Source organism: Artemia franciscana, chromosome 3 (genome assembly GCF_032884065.1).
Source record: "Artemia franciscana chromosome 3, ASM3288406v1, whole genome shotgun sequence".
Lineage (NCBI taxonomy): Eukaryota > Metazoa > Arthropoda > Branchiopoda > Anostraca > Artemiidae > Artemia > Artemia franciscana.
Genome location: NC_088865.1, coordinates 30,744,065 through 30,762,230, shown reverse-complemented (window position 1 = coordinate 30,762,230; position 18,166 = coordinate 30,744,065). Strand labels below are relative to the sequence as shown.

The 18,166-nt window shown below is 35.8% G+C and overlaps 1 protein-coding gene across 1 annotated transcript in view; it reads right to left on the bottom strand.

Moving 5' to 3' along the window:
* Positions 1 to 18,166, bottom strand: part of LOC136025147 (protein TAPT1 homolog) — a 39,411-nt gene continuing 21,245 nt past the window's right edge. The window contains exons 5-8 of the mRNA XM_065700896.1: positions 16,931 to 17,081; positions 10,371 to 10,540; positions 4,260 to 4,728; positions 1 to 1,781 (exon numbers count right to left, since the gene is read on the bottom strand). Of these exons, the coding sequence (XP_065556968.1) occupies positions 1,588 to 1,781; positions 4,260 to 4,728; positions 10,371 to 10,540; positions 16,931 to 17,081 (984 nt within the window). The 3' untranslated portion in view covers positions 1 to 1,587. The remainder of the gene's footprint in view (positions 1,782 to 4,259; positions 4,729 to 10,370; positions 10,541 to 16,930; positions 17,082 to 18,166) is intronic.

The following is an 18,166-nucleotide window of genomic DNA, read 5'->3' as shown; positions in this document are numbered from 1 at the left end:
TTAAGATAACGCGCATACAAAAGCCTTTTTCTTTTATCTTTTACCTATCCAAAGAAGCAACACAAATATATTAATTCCTCCAAATACCCACAAAATTATAATGAATTAGGATCCTAAGTTGACTCCCAACATTAAGCATTAGAGCTGACTTTTTTCACAATATTGTTCAGAAAATACACGTAGCACCGACATCTCTTATGATTAGAGAGTTAAGGCTAGGGGTGAGGGTAGCCAACCAAACTACAGGTCCTTGCTTTAACAAAATGTTATTCGACCCTTACCTATTAGTATTAACTGCTAAAAAATATTGTGTTTAACTATCATCTTCAATTTCTAAGGAAAATACCAATATGAGATCACAGTCACTCTCAAACAAAACTATATTAAAGCACCCCTTCCGACCCCAAAATTTGATTACAATACAATTTTTACAACTGAAAACCATTCTTAGACTAGACAAACTTGAAAAGAGCAACAAAGAAAACTTTTCTACTAAACGGCCAGAAGAACAGCATATTTTTCTAAGCAAAATCAGCCAAAAAACGGACAAAATAACAAAAAGCATAAATACAATTTGTACCAGAATAATGTCTAAATATATATTATTCGAATAAACTTAGACTACTAAGAATTCAACCTAAAGACCAAAAATTATGCCAACAGTTGCTTTACTATAGTCAATTTCTGTTCTATGCTTGCATATTAAGAAGCACCCTTGGTTAAGTCATTGACGATACATTTTTTGAAATGTTTTTAATGTCTTTCAAGACTGGTTTTCCTCGACGAATCTCTTTTTCGTGATAATCAGTTTACATCATTATTTTATTTTTAGTAATGCATTTATTTTTCTCCTAGGCCTGATAAGCTTATCTAAGTTTACTTTCGATTTTAAGAAACAGCTAATTTTGTTCTAGCCCTGATTACTCAGTTACTTTTTAAAATCTTTATTTTTCATGAATTTTATTGCTTATCCCTGAATCTCCTAATGAATACAAAACCTGCCTTATTAAAAAGACAGAATACATTTCCTAATAATGGTGGGGGAAAGGAGAGCTGACAGAATTGATGTGCATAACGGTACTGGAATGAAGCCAATTAGATGGTTTAAGCTGAAGTTGTCACAGCTAATCTCCAAGGAAAAATGTTTTTATGAAAAGCCAAGAAAATTTTGCGATTATTCCTTTGGCTTTGCAATTTCAAGGAACGGAAAGAGCGGGCTTTAGAGATATAATGTCAAGCACACGTGCACTCTAAAAAGACTTGAGACTATCTTCATAAATTACTTCATTTTTATTTACAGACCCATAACTTCACAAAACTGGTTTTCAAAACTTTTTCTTATTTTGGTTTGGCAGGTTACAAAAAATGTTTAAATTTTTATTGCCGTTATTTCAATTTGGTATATCTGATATATCTATATTTAATACGTTAGAAATGTCCGCTATTTGATATATATATTTAATTGGTATATATGAGTATCTCATATATGATCTATATATTTTAAATGATATATTTTTATATATCTACCTTAAAATTTTATAAATTTATGCTTAATTCAAATTAGGCAAATGGATGTCTTTAATCTTGTTAGTGTGAATGATCTATAGTTTGCGCCCTAATTTCTGCGGTAAAAGAAGGCATTGAGATTTCATCCGAATTTGACGACAAGTCACTTGTATCGGTGCAATTTGCTGTAATCGAACTATGGAGTTGAACACTACCCAGGTCAACGGTGCTGTTGTAAAACATCGGTTTTGAGCTTGTGTCTTTATCTAAATGACCTGCAAAAGAAAAACGAAATAAGAGGAATTTAGCAGCGGTGCCAACCTAGTATGACTCAATTCTAGTCTTTTAGGTACAAAGTAAAAAATCCAAGAAATACAGATGATCCTTCTAACCCTCGTATCAAGGTGGCACAAATCCGATTTCTTAGTCAGTAAAAAATCCCAGAATTAAAGACGACCTTTCTAACCGTCGCATCGAGGAAGCACAAACATGATTTATCAGCCATTAAAAAAATCCTAGAAATAAATATGATCCTTCTTAGCCATGTATCGAGGACACACAAAACTTCGTGTCTTGAGATAGAAAGCAGAATCTCAAATACTCCACTTTTATCATAGATGTCTTGTTGTTGTAAATATGCTTCAATTTAGTTTCACCTGAGTTGAAGTTATATTGATGTATAATTGCTGAAACTGTGGAACTATCAAAATAATTATTAGGTCCAATTAGCCCAGATTACGTAGTAGAAGTTTATTTTTCGGTTGGGGCATTTGAAAGTAGAGAATAGAGAGAAGGGCAAAACCGAAATAATAGCAAAAGCGGGTTTGCTATGTAGAAATTCCAGAACAACAGGAAATGAATTCATGAGGTTTTGGGAGTGAGTTAATGTACCCACAGAATTGGACAACTCATTTGAACCAGTAGCCTTTGAGCTTTACTAACAGTACTTAACTTATATATTATTTCAAATATTAGTAACTGATTACAGAATAAGAAATCGGGGAGAGGGCTGATTCTCGTATTTTTGGAATTACTAGACCCTTCCCCATCAACAACTCTCTGACCCCCCCTCTAGGTCAGACCCATGTAATATTAATAATCATGCTTTAGTCTAATCGAGTTACTAAATCTAGATCTTTAGAGCAGATCATTCGACTTCCCAACAAGAGGCTCTGATACCCCAAAAAAGTGCATTTTAGTCCAAATCTCTCTGAATATTCAGTAGGGAGGGGCTCCTTGACCAATCATGACGTGACTAAGGAGTCCATTCGTCAACCCTGTATGCAAGCATGATTATAGCTTTATATTCTGTCGATCTTGGCTAGTAGCTTTAGTTTCTTCTTTGCTTTTTAATTCGGCACTCTTTTAGCATGGTTAGTTTTGGTTCTCTTACCCTATTTTCTACATTAGTTTTTTCACTTTTTCCTCTTTTAGTTCTGCGCTCAAAAGAGACCATGATTACGAAGCTTGGGTTTTACCTTCCTAAGAAAAACAAATTATAATTTGGCTACGGACAAGAGCACAGTCTCAACTTTCATGAGAGAGCAGAAAAGAAAAATAATAAAGATGTCATAAGACAAAGTTCAGGTGAGGAACGTACACAAATTTCAGGGTACTTTTTATTCAGATAGTAAAATAAAACTTCTATTTTTATCACACATCCCTCTCCTCCCCTACCCAAAAAAATGTTTTAAAAGGTTTACGAGCGAGCCTGATTCAAGCCTTTGTGTTCTTTTGATGATTCTTTAATATTTTCTAAGAGTACAATTATAACAATGACTCTTTTAATTCTACCAGTTTTGCTAGTGCCAGTTGTGCAATGGATGAAAACGGTCCACTGGTGTCAGTTTACGGAAATTTAGAGAGGGAAATTTAGAATTTGGAAATTTCATTTTCCAAATGAAAGGGGAATTTGTCAGTTTTTTTTCAATAAGAATACCGAAAAAAGGGTGTTTTAATGAAAACATCCCAAGAAATGGTAATTTTCAAAATCTAATGGGTGGGACACATGTCCCTATTCATTTTGAGAATAAGATGATATTTCAAAAAAATATGAAAAAGTAAATTCAATACCTAATATGAAATTTAAAATACTTATAGTAGAAATTAGAATTAGAAAATATCAGTTTGAAATATTTTCCCGATAAATTTACTAGTCCCTATAGATTCTCTCGACCCCTTCCCCCTAGAACTGAGAAATATTAAAAAAAAAACACCATTTCGGGACATTTTTCATCGAAAAAACCTTTTTTTGGCTTTTTTAGTGCAAAAATTTAAAAACATGACAATATTCATTCCTCCCTAGATTTTGGAAAAGACAACATCTTTTGTAAAATATGCCCAAGAAAATATATAGAACAAATAATACCCAAAAAGTGCCAAACAATACATAATATAATATAAATAGACTGCTTTTAAATACTTAATTTTACTGCTTTCTGACTGCTGCGTTCCACTAAAGATAAGACTGTTCCACCGAGATTCTGAGCAATTAAAAGAAAAAATTAAAACAACCGAAAATCTAAAAGAAATATACGAGTTAATGTACTAGAGACATTACAGAAATGCCTAAAGAATTTACTCAAAAAATGTTTAACGTTTGTAATCTCTCAAGTTGAATAACAGCAAGTTAAATATTCGACATAGAATTGTATTTACACGAACTTCCAGTTTGAATTGAATTGTAAGCCTGAATTGCTATTTAAAAAACAGGGTATGAAAAAATTTGAATGAATCATACAAAAAAAGGTTACCAGGCAAATCGTCACCGTTCCCGTCAACTGAAACAGCACGTTCATCATAGATAGTGACTTTACGTCGCCTCACTGGACTCTGAGAAAGACTTCGACCTTTTGGACTCCTCGGAATAACGTCACAAGTAGCTTCTGCAGGCAACGAGCACACACTTTTACTCCGCAGTTTGAGACCAATTAAAGCGTCTCTTTCAACTTCATCTATTAGAATCTCAGTTTCCTGTTTGCTTTTATTGAAGCCTTTGGCTTTTTGATGATCATCTATCAATTCACATGCACTTCCAAGAAATAGCACACTGCTCAACACTTTTACTGAAAAGAAGGTGAGCCAGAGGAAGAACAAAACGATCAAATTGGAAACTTCTGTCCATCTGGTTGCTCGTAGTATAATTCTGATTACGAGCACAGAGAGTGGAATTGGAGTAAAACCCATTCTTCGGGCTACGATATCCGAGTGATCTGTATGAGCCTGTAATAAAATTCAGCTTCAATAAAAAAATTCCTATTAGTGTAATAATTCAAGATCAAACAATATCCAGGCAAGTAGATTAATTTGCAAAAAAAAACAACAAAAAAACAAAGTTTATTTACAAAAAAAAAAACAACCAAAAAACAAACAGCTGGCTTGCCTAAAAAGTCTAAAAACTTATACAAGAACAAAAACAACATCCAGTGCGATACAATATAATACGTACCGAAGCACAAAAATACACCACATTCTTTTTTAACCCGTTGCTATTTTAATAAATTAGAATATTCCGATTTCCAGAGAAGGGCTATTAGCACAATTTTTTTTTTCTTTTTTTACTTTGATTTAGGGCAAATTATTTTGAAATCTATTAGATCTCAATCTACAAAAAGGAAAACAATTAATTAGATAAAATATTTTTAAGCTCTTTGGCGGCTCTATTGCTCCAATCAGCATTTTAGCCTTGAAGCAACTAGAAGAACCTAGATCAAAAATTAAACATTTAAAGAATAAGTTCTTCCACCTGAAAGTAAAGAGCAACATTTAAACTCAAACATCAGAAATTATTCCATATATGTAGAGATTGTCCCCTCCTCAATTCCTTGCTGTTTACTGTAAAGTTTTATGTACTTTGAAAAAAGCTTTCTATTTTAAATGAACAACCCTTGTGTTTCAGGAGTCGTTCTTTAAAAATTGGGACAAACAGTCAGACTTTAGCGTAAAGAGCAAGGTATAGAGGAGAGGGGCAATCCCTCCATATACGGAATAATTTCTGTTCGTTTTGAAATTTAATATTGCTCCTTGCTTTCAGTAGAAAACATTCATTTTTTTTAAAATTTAATTTCTGATCGTTTTTCAAATAATGCCAGTAAACCTGGCTCATCCTTCATGAAAAATTACGTCCTCTAACGGGATAATCTTCCATAGAAAGTTCTTCTCACGCAAAATACACCCCTTTCCCTCTAAAATTCCTTCCGGACAATTCCATCCTCACCGAGAATTCTCCCCTCCCCTCCATAAAACTCAGCCTGAAAAATTCTCTTTAGCATGTTTTCATTTGAAAAAGAATCCTCCGAGAAATCCCTCCTTACTCGGAAATTATTTCCCAGAAATCCAAAAACGCTGAAAATTTCATCCAGATAATTCACCCGGAACATCTCCACGTGCAAAATTTCGAGACAAAGAGAAAGTAAGACATATAAAAAGAATTTCGTATAGGAATTCTGTCAAATCTTTTCAGTGCAAAATTTACCTTGAAAAGTTCACCCTCGGAAATTTCCTTCCACATAGAAAAAAAATCTCCATGGAAAATCACCCAAGAATAACACACACATCCCCAAAGAAAAAAAGTCTGTATACTTGCCAATAACAAATACTATACGTAAAGATTGGTCAAATTTTATAACTTAAAGACCTATCCCCAGGAGTGGGGGGAGGTCAAGCTTTTTCGAAAGACACAATTTTAGGACTTTTTAACTATGCTGAAAAAAATGGCAATCTCAAAATTTTGATCGGATTATTTTTGGGAAAAAATACACGTAGGAGGGGAGCGTGTTGCCCTTCAATCTTTTTGGTCACTTAAAAAGGACACAAGAACTTTTAATTTCCGTTCAAATGAGCCTCCTCCCGATGTTTTAGGATCAATGATTCGTTAAGATCACCCCTGAAAAAAATCGATATTTTGTTGATAGAAGTTTGAAACCTCTACATTTGGGCTTTTATGGATGGCACTAAGTTTAATGAATCTAATATATTTCGAATCAACATAATAAGCCAATTCTTTTCATATATTTACTGATATCAAAATCCCACTTTTTAGAGTTTCTGTTACTATTGAACTGTGTCGCTCCTCACTTACAGCTCGTTGCCACGAACTGTGTGATTGTACTAGCCTTTTCAGATCGCCTCTTGTTTTCAATAGTGCAATTCATGGTTTACATGATCATAAAGTCACGTATGAAGACTTCATACGTTTTTTTTTCACAGATTGCCTTGCTGTGCTAATGCTGAAATGTAACTAATTTTTCATTTGCCATCCTTTTATCTGCTTCATATTGCCTTCAGTGGTTTCCTGTGGGGAAAACTAGCTTCATCTAGCAATTAAATAAAAAAACAAGTTTTTTTAACTGAAAGTAAGGGGCGACATTAAACTTAAAACGAACAGAAATTACTCCGTATACGAAAGGGGCTTTTCCTCCTCGGCGCCTCGCTTTTTACGTTAAAGTTTGACTCTTTCTCTTAACTCTACTTTTTAAAACAGTAAGAAACTTGCTGTTGTATAGATCTTGTATTTAATTTCTCAACGTTTTTGAATTAATGCATGTTTTGATTTTGACTCTCCGCACATAAAGAATTAAAACGATATTTGCATATTAATTTTTTTTGGCTAAATGGCTTTCTCAAAGTTTTAAACGGAAGATTTTGAGAAAAAGGGAGGGGGAAGGAGGCCTAGATGCCCTCCAATATTTGATTACTTGAAAAGGAGGCTAGAACTTTTAATTTTTTACAAACGTTTTCATTAGTAAAAAAAATATACGTAACTTCAATAACGAACTTCTATATTTGTATGTTTTTAAGAGAAATATGAGAGGGTTCACACCCTCGTCAATACTTCGCTCTTTACACTAAGCTTAAATTGTGTCCCAATTCCTTAAGAGTGACCCCTGAATCAAAAAAGCCGTAGAATAAATAGTTGAAATTACTAAGAACATCTTAGCGCAAAGAGCGAGGTATTACGAGGAGGTGAACCCCTCATACGCGTTATAATTTCTGCTCGTTTTAAGTTTTAATGCTGCTCCTTACTTTCAGTTGAATAAACTTTTCATATTTTATTTTTTCATTGTTTCTTTAAATAATGCTAGAAAATCCTGCGCCGCCTTCATTGAAATTTTCTTCCCCCATGACAAATTCCTCCATGGAAAGATCCTCCCCTCCTCAACTTCTCCCCCCCCCCCCTTCAAACCAAAAAATTCCCCTGAAAACGTCTGTGCACTTCCCAATAACCATTACTATATGTAAACACTGGTCAAAGCTAGTAACTTACTGCCCCTCCCACGAGGACTGTGAGGGAGTAAGTCGTCCCCAAAGACAGATATTAGGTTTTTCGACTATGGTGAATACAATGGCTATCTCAGAATTTTGATCTGGCGACTTTGGGGGGAAATGAGCGTGAGTGCCCTCCAATTGTTTGGTCACTTAAAAAGGGCACTAGAGCTTTTAATTTCCATTAGAATGAGCTCTCACACAACATTCTAGGACCACTGAGTCGATATGATCACCTCTGGGAAGAAATAAAAACAAAACAAAAAAAACAAATACACGAATCCGTGATCTGTCTTCTGGCAAAAAAATTGAAATTCCACATATTTTTAGATAGGAGCTTGAAACTTCTACATTAGGGTCCTCCGATAGGCTGAATCTGACGATGTGATTTTCGTAAGGATTGTAAGACTTTTAGGGGGTGTTTCCCCCTATTTTCTAAACTAAGGCAAATTTTCTCAGGCTCGTAACTTTTGATGGGTAATATATATATACTAGCTGTTGGGGTGGCGCTTCGCGCCACCCCAACACCTAGTTGGTGGGGGCGCTTCGCCCCCCCCCAATCCCCCCCGCGCGCGTAAGTCGTTACGCACCATATTAGTTACGCGCCATTGTAGTTGTGTCCCTATGTCCCACCTGTGAATATAGATAGATAGATATATATATATATATATATATATATATATATATATATATATATATATATATATATATATATATATATATATATATATATATATATATATATATATATATATATATATATATATATGTTTTTAACTACGTAAAACTTGCGAATATACAACATTCTTTGCTGTCCCATTGTCTGTGCATATAAATAGATTGTCAGGTTTACCGACTCTTGAACATGCAACATATAATGGTCCATGGGAAAACAATCCGTATTCAGATCTATACCTCATGATTCTAATGATTGCCCTTGAGCTTTGTTGATGGTGATTGCTAATCGACCATTCCCTGAGTCGCCATCGTCATTTATATATCCCCCTGTGCACCCCGGCGTCCCCTTTGTAGTTATGTCCCTGTGTCCCGGTCGTCATTTATATTCCCTGTGTCCCGGTCGTCATTTGTGTCCCGGTGTTCCAGTCTGTGATTTCTCTTTGAGTGTCCCGGGCGTCATTTATATTCCTTGTGTCCCGGTGTCCCGGTCGTCATTTATATCCCCCTGTGCCCCCCGGCGTCCCCATTGTAGTTGTGTCCCTGTGTCCCGGTCGTCATTTATATTCCCTGTGTCCCGGTCGTCATTTGTATCCCGGTGTCCCGGTCTGTATATACATTCGTTTTTTAGTTTTGTTTTTCTCCTTTATTTTTTCCTTTTTTCTTTTTTTTCTTTTTTAGTTTATTTAGATTTTTAGATTTTTTAGTTTTTTTATTAGTTTTTAGTTTTTTTGTAGTTTTTACCATTTTTTTAGTTTTTTTTTTTTACTTATGTCCTGGTCGTCATTTATACTCCCTGTGTCCCGGTCGTCATTTGTGTCTCGGTGCTTTGTTGATTGCTAATTTATATTATATTTATATTTATATTTTTTATATTTATTAATATTTTTTTAGTTTTCTTTTTCTCTTATTTTTCAGTTTTTTCCTTTTTTTTAGTTTTTTCTTTTTTAGTTTTTAGTTTTTTTTTGTTTTTTACCTTTTTTTAGTTTTTTTAGTTTTTTTAGTTTTTTAGCTTTTTTAGTTTTTTTATTAGTTTTTAGTTTTTTTTTAGTTTTTGCCTTTTTTTTTAGTTTTTTCAGTTTTTTTTAGTTTTTAGTTTTTTACCTTTTTTTAGTTTTTTAGCTTTTTTAGTTTTTTTTCTTTTTAGTTTTTTTTTGTAGTTTTTACCTTTTTTAGTTTTTTTTCTTCTTTTGTATTAGTGTGAAATAATTCAGACGTCATATGCGGACAAACACGACGTCACTCGACAGACAGACAGACAGACATAACCCACAAACAACTTATTTTTATATATATTTATTCATATTTTTTTAGTTTTCTTTTTCTCTTTTATTTTTCAGTTTTTTCCTTTTTTTTAGTTTTTTTCTTTTTTAGTTTTTAGTTTTTTTTTAGTTTTTTACCTTTTTTTAGTTTTTTTTAGTTTTTTTAGTTTTTTAGCTTTTTTAGCTTTTTTAGTTTTTTTATTAGTTTTTATTTTTTTGTAGTTTTTGCCTTTTTTTATTTTTTTTCAGTTTTTTTTTAGTTATTAGATTTTTACCTTTTTTTAGTTTTTTTTAGTTTTTTAGCTTTTTTATTTTTTTTTTCTTTTTAGTTTTTTTTTGTAGTTTTTACCTTTTTTAGTTTTTTTCTTCTTTTGTATTAGTGTGAAATAATTCAGACGTCATATGCGGACAAACATGACGTCACCTGATCCATCCACAGATCCACACACAGACAACTTATTTTTATATATATAGATATATATATATATATATATATATATATATATATATATATATATATATATATATATATATATATATATATATATATATATATATATATATATATATATATATATATATATATATATATATATATATACTAACAGCTGTTCAGTAAGTGAAATAATTAACTAATACAAAACTGTACATAAAAAAACTTACAAACTTCTGCTTTGTGTCAGCTAAGTCATAAGCGAGACTTGTGGTAAAATCCTTGTATACATCGATTGGTATGTCATTGAACCGAGTTATAAAAGCATGTTTGACCCAATCAATTATGAGCTCTGCCAATAAAACTGTAATACAATCAGGAACCAGAATCCAGAAACGATCTAAAAGACAGCATAACATATTATTATTATTTATCTTTCACCCACACTTTACGACAGCAAAATTCGTGGATTAAGACAAAAAAAAAAAAAAATCGAAAAACAGAGAGACAAAAAATCACAAATAAATAAACTTAAAGAAGCGGTGATGCAGATAAATACGAACGCAGGCTGTGGTCGAGAGCTTTTTTCAATACATTTGAACCGATTAACGTCAACAGTTACTTTGTTTTTGTTGCTTATATAATTTTGGCTGCCAATTATCCCGCAGCCGATATTCCATGCGGCAGCAGATATAACTCGTCAACTGACGCCTAGATTAAGCTTTCTAATCGATAAGAGCTCTCCTGGTGTAGACAATCGATGTGACAACAGTTACCAGTTATTCTTTTCACTTCAACTCTGGCATAGATGGTAGTTCAGTTTCCTCATAAGGAAGACACACACGTTGTTGTTGCATATCGACTTTGCTACCACACTTCTGAAGCGACTTCGGGGGATTTTACAGTGTTGTTGATAGAAATTGAGGTCCTTGTGGCAAATTTACCTAACGCTCAAATGCAGCTGTTTGAGTCTTTGGGACAAATAGAACAAACATACTCAATTATTGGTCTAATCCTGAGCATAATTGCAGATTAGAGCTATATGGAAAAAAGCTTCCATTATGTTTCGACTACAACATGCAACACAGGTAGTACGGTAATATTGCAGTTTTTATTTAATAAAAACTTCCACGTGCTAAAAAACAAAGAAGCATACTTGGGTATATTACGTATATATTTTCCAATCATTCTGGTTTCAAGACTACATGTAAACAGCTGAAAAAATTAACGTTAATTATTCAAAACAACAGAAGACCCAGAATAGATCTCTGTGGAACGCTAATGCTATAAATAAATATCAAATTCGAAAGAAATATCTATTTCAACCATAATTTTCTGAACAGAAGGGTATGATAATATCTCTCCGAATACTCCACAATTTTTATTTTATCAGAAACAATTCAGCGCTTAAAATATATCAAATGCTTAGAATTATCATTCATTTTTAACTTGCAATTATATTTTATCACACAAAAAATGTTTGGTGGCAAATCAACTTAAATTTTGGGACGAAGAATGTATTCTTTGAATGATATATTTTCTGACTGCATGACTGCCATTGATAATTCAACAATATCATAAGACTCACTTGCAAAAGATCCCGAGGTTTCACTATTTATTGATTTCGCTATTAAGAGTATAACAAAAAAATTACTTGATGATGTATTTACGGACTTTTCATTAACTATCTAAAAAAATCATCTAGAAAAGCTTCATTTAACCCTAAATATGAAAGCCATGTTTCAAAAAGAAGATTTTATTTCTTCTTCACTACTTCTTAACTCACGATAGTTCCAAACTTTTTCTCAAAACTTTTGTAATCACTTTTTCTCAATATTTCTTAAAAGAACTACTTTTGTGATGCACTAAAATTACTTGGAATATCTCCATTCTGACACACAAATTTACCCCATAAAGCAATATTTAAAATAAACTTTTTTTTACAAACTCTTTCAGTCTAGATGAGGTCATATCCCTAAAACATTTAAGAATTGTTTTATTCTTTTCTGTTTCTCTTTTCCTTGGATGATCGTATGTGATCACTAGTAGTGACTAGTGGTCAATATTGATGTAGGCTTCTTCGATTTACATTACTATATAGTTGTTACTTTTTAAATACGGAAAAAAGAAGCTCATTGTTCTGCGTGCCTAGGGCCCTCTTAGGCCAAGAATGTTAATCTTGACATAGTATACACAGAATTTAGGCTATGCATAATCTTAAATACGAACAATCTATAAAAAAGAATGTAATTCAAAAGATTTTTAACATCATATTAAAACCTAAAATGACAACCTGAAAAGAGCATTGACAAACGCTTTTGAGAAGGCTATACTATTCCGCTAAGGCTCCCTGTAATTGTTTCTCCTTAATTTGCCGTCCCTGCAACGCATTGGTGATGCAAAGAAAAATGTAGAATTGTATTGCAAGTTTGAAAAAAGCGTTCCACGGCGCACAATTACGCTGACGTACAACAGAACATTAGGCGAGTCCTGACCTGGGTTAGCAGTTGCCTACTTATAAAGAAGTTTCTACTGGTCTTTGCAAGTTTCAGTGAGCCCCTGATAGTATCTGCTTCGACAAGGACCTTTTACGTCTTATAGATTACGGAGTTCCATGACTCTTCCAACTACGGAAAGTTTTCAACAAATATACCATTTTTAAATTTTTATGGAAGACTATTTTCAATGGAGAACACTGTGAAGAACCATTTTTCACTTTCTTTCTTTTACGATATGAATTTTTATAATCAAAATTATGCTTCCTTTTGGTCTACCCTTGAACGCTTGTCGTAAATGCGCACCCTCCAAAATTAAGAATAATTATAAACAGTCTGAGACTATGAGGCCAAGGTCTTTTATCGGGTATATCCACATGGAATGAAACTTTGCAAGAAGGGCATAATGCCCGGTAAAATAAAAAAAATTAAACGGGACGGAAGAAGGAAAACACTAGAAAGATAGAAGAAAGATAAGATAGAAAGAAAGATTTAATGTGCTTTCATCAACAAAATTTATCAACTTCTTTTTTCCGGGGTTTCGGTGACATAAACGTAGGCCTTTTCACCAGCAGTTTCCTTGGGCCTTTTCATCATTGCCACCAGCTAAGGTTTCATCATATCTGTTTTTAGTTCATATCTGGGTTTCTATTATTTCTAACATTGTTAGCTATACCTTACCTTAGACCTTAGATCCTCCAGAGCCAGGGGTGGCTCATAGGGCGTCTACGAAACCTCGCCAGACATCTCGGAGCTGAGCTGCAACCATGACGTCCTCCCACTGTGGTTGAAAAGACAATTCCGCATTTCTCAGATCTCGGTCGTACTGTCGTTGTAAGGTGTGTCTTGGTCGACCTCTTTTTCGCCTCCCCTCGGGACGCCAATCATATACTGTATTTGGGAGTCGATCCTCTGGCATACGGAGGACGTGGCCAAGGTATGTCCATCTCCTAGGTTTCAGAAGGTCAGTAACTAATGGCTGACCGGTTCGCCGGCGAACTTCTATGTTGGTGACCTTTTCCTGCCACGATATGTTCAGGATTCTCCTAAGGCACATGTTTTCAAAGGCTAGGACATGTTTCTCTAGCTGGGTGTTTAGTTTCCAGCATTCACTAGCATAGAGGAGGATGGACATCACATTGCTATTCAGGAGGCGGAGCTTCAAGCGCATAGAGTATTTACTACTGCGCCAGACTGGTTTCAACTTGCTAAAAGCCGATGTCGCTTGTCCAATTTTCCTCTTGATTTCGTTGGCTATTTCACTATCGTATTCAATCCAACTCCCAAGATATTTAAATTCCTTGACCTGCTCTATAGTTTTATTTTTGCATTTTAATATGAGTGGGGAGTCAGATGTGGCCATACTCTTTGTTTTACTGACATTTACTGCAAGTCCCATTTTCTCGGCCTTTTCGTCTATGGCGTCGAGTAGCAGCTGCAGTCGCAGTTTCGCTTCTTCAAGAAGAACAACGTCATCTGCGAAGTCCGAATCGGAGATCAGTCGGCTGCTAATCTTCGCTCCAATGCCTGAAGACTGCCGTAGAATATAGTCCATTACAAATACAAACAGAAACGCGGATAGGACACACCCTTGTTTGACGCCAGACATTATCTTGAAGAAACGCGTGTCCCCATTTTCTGTGCGTACACAGCATTCACTATCCTCATATAGTGGGATTATCATTTTGACTAGTTTATCAGGTAATCCGTAATATTCCAAAATCTTCCATAAAGTGTCTCGGTCAACAGAATCAAACGCCTTTTCAAAATCAATGAAGAGCAGGTACAGCTTTTTGTTCCATTCTCTGGACTCTTCCACCATCAGTCTAAGAATGAAAATAAGATCAGAGCAAGACCTACCAGGTCGGAACTCGGAACCCATGTTGCTCTTCCCTGAGATGTGAGTCCAGAGCTGCTCTTAGGCGTTGTAGTATTACTGAGGCTAGTATTTTACTAGGCACAGACGTCAAATTGATGCCCCTCCTATTGTCACAAATTTGGTCATTGCCTTTCTTGAAGAGTTTGACCGGTATACCTCTGGTCCAATCTTTTGGGACTTTTTCGTCGTTCCAGATGGCCACTAGAAGAGCAGTCCATACGAACATGCAGGCTCGAAGGGACGCTTTCAGCATCTCTGCCGTGATCCCATCGACTCCAGGTGCACGTCCATTTTTCAGCTTTTTCACAGCTGTCGTAACTTCTACCGTGCTGGGTGGGTCAGCACTTACGTCAATTTGTAAAAATGGTGTATCCGGTACTGTTTCTGGATCATCAGGTCTGGGCCTATTTAAGACTTTCTCGAAATGTGAGGCCCATCTCTCGTCAGCTTTCTGTGGATCCGAAATAATGTCTCCATTTTCATCTTTTACAAATGATGTACGATTTGTTTTCTTTCCAACTATCTCGTTTGTTAGTCGATAAACCATTTTTGAGTCTCCTTTCTTTGCAGCTTCTTCTGCAAAGGCTGCTTTTCTCTCAATGGCAATTCTTTTGTCTTTTCTGGCACTTCTTTTCACTGCTTTATCCTCTTCTTTGTAGCGGAGCTGTAATTGGGCTTTTTGCTCTGGGCTTGATGTATTCAGGATAAGCGTTCGGGTCTCCTTGCGTTTTCTGATGTATTTCCAGGTGTCATCCGATATCCATTCTTCTTTCTTTCTTTTCTTGAAGCCAAGGTTGGCCTTCGCAACGTCATGGTACACACTCTTGACTGAGGTCCATGTATTCTCAACATCAAAGTCATTGGTTTCGTCGATCAGATTTAACGCTTCAAATCTGTTATGTAGAGATATGCAGAAGTTTTTGCGGATGTCAGGATCTTTCAGCTTATCGGTGTCAAATTGTTTATGTGTTGCAGTGTTAGTTTTCCACTTCTGAGCTTTCAGTTTGATTCTTACTTCGGCTATCATCAGGATGTGATCTGAATTAACATCTGCTCCTCGAAAACCCCTCACGTCACATAGGCTACTTCTCCAACGTCTTGACATGAGGAAATGGTCGATTTGATTCGTCGTTCGGCCGTCGGGGGACACCCATGTGTACTTGTGAATCGTTTTATGGTCGAACATACTACCACCTATTATCAAATCGTTGCTTAGTGCATAATCGATTAGCAGTGAGCCATTCTCGTTTATCTCTCCCATGCCATGTGGGCCCAACTTCAGGGCAGTACTGGCGGTCTGCACCAACTTTAGCATTTAGATCGCCAACCACGCAGAGTACATCATGCCTGGGAACGTCTTTGGTGACCGAGTGTAGCATGTTATAGAAAGCATCTTTCTCCTCTTCATCAGCTTCGTTTGTTGGAGCGTAGCATGCGATGATGGTCATTTTTGTGTGATTTGATACGAAGCGAGCTGTCATTATACGTTCGTTAACTGGGTTCCAGTTTGTCATTGCTTTGTGTGCAAGTGGCGACATCAGAAGTCCTACACCAGCGCGGTGGACGGAAGGGTGACCACTAAATGCCATGACATATCCATCAGTGAACTTCTCTAATCCATTTCCAGTCCACCTTATTTCACTGAGAACGAGTATATCGATGAGGTATTGCCTCATCTCTTTAAGAACTTGCTCTGTCTTGGATAACTGGTTCATCGTTCTCACGTTCCAAAAAACCCATTTTTAGATTCTGTTTCGCAGTCAAAAATCGGTTCCGGGGGCATGCAGGGGTTGTTATCTGGGGAGGTGATGTATCCGAGGCTGTTGTAGACGTTTCAGTTGCAGTTGTTTTTCCCCTGAGGGTTGCCCCTCAAGGTCCCGGGTGTGGGTTGCAAGCCCACAGCCCAACCCTCCTCATTTGCGGACTTGGGACTGTCATGCTCCCCTGACCTCTGTGTGGCAAGGATCCTTACATGGTCCATTAAACTCAACCAACTAGAAAAGGCTTTTTATCACAAACACGGTTTTAAAAGTCAAGAAGATTACATCAGTGCTAAGCAAAAGGCAAAACTGAGGTTCGGGGAAAAATTCCCTTTCAGAATTTGAGACTCTTCGATATGACGCACACAATACGGAGAGGGAGAGAAATAAAAGGTGAAACCTACCTGTAAACACGTATTCTTTCAACAGGGCTTCCTAGACCACCTTGATGGTCTTGAATATGTTGTGCAATTCGGGGGTGTTACTCATTTATTTTTTATTAGGGATTCCCTTTAAGAATAAAAAAGAGCTAAATGATCTGGTACAAAAAAAGAAGTAGAGTTTGTGACTCAATTTGGCTTGCGACTGGCTCATTTAAAAAAAAAAAAAAAAAAAAAAAAAAAGAAAAAAAAAAAAAAAAAAAAAAATAGCTCTACCTTCTTTCCAAGCATACTCTCGCATAGTTTGAATCACAACCATTGACAGCAAAATAAAAAGGTGGAAACGTTCTCGAATATCAGCACACGATAGTTGGAACAAATTATTTTTCTCAAACTTCTTGAAGACACTTCCTTTTAGCTCCACAAACTACCAAAGAAATAATAATCTAAGCTATAATCTATAATATTCTCCAATTTATAAGCTATAAGAAACAATATAAGCTATAATTCAGCAACAATCACATACAATTTAAACAATCGAAATTTAGACACTCTAAGAGAGGGTTTACTACGATAAGGACTTTTTGGGCCGTTACGAATTATCTGTGGCAACACTTACTTACTTTGGTCCTGGCCATCTTTGTTGGATATTTTGGGTCACTCCTCCTGCAAGCTCATGCGTTAGGGGTCAGTACATTACTGGACCATTCCTCTCCACCATATTGCAGAGGCTGCGGTCCATAAATCTTGATCCTCTCTCTTGCCACAATTGTCCTCCTATAGAAGATCCTTCCATAATGGTGTTCTGCTTCACCATGCTATTTAACACATTGTTGGGAGAAGGTTTTTAACTTACGGAAGGTGTCCACATGCCTTTGTGGCCTGTTGAGTGTACATGCGAAGACCGTTCTTCTTCGTCCGCTTGTATTTACGACACCCAGGCGAGAATGCCCCATTTCCTATTATGGACCCTAAAGAATTCCCCCCCCCCCAGGTCCACACCTTCTCAATGAAAGTAACCTACATTTCTGAAAGGCGTTCCCCTAGCCTCTACCTGGGGACGCGCTGAATGGCCCGAGAATGCCCCTACTGAGAAGGTGACTCAGTAGGAGCCTACTGAGGTGATGGTAAGGCCAAATTCTAGACAATATTCTAATTAGAAACGACTGTACGATCTATTCAATCACTCATCCACTTCACAATCTGCCTTGAAACTGTTACATATATTAATACTTAATAGACAATTGGACTTGCTGAAATATTGACCGAAATTGCCAGTTGGCATGAGGTCTAACGTGATTGAATCAAGTGAAATTTTAATTTTGCCATCAGAGTGCTAACTCTAGTTTGAAAGAGATTGCGATCTTGTCAGTGAAAGTTCCAGGGGTCTCTGAAATACGTGGCTTACCTAGGAAAACGGTAAGAACAAATACAAACGATGACAGAGTTTTCCACTTTCATCCAAGACGAGGCAGATATTTACGTTTAAGATGCAGCCACTTGTGTAGTTTC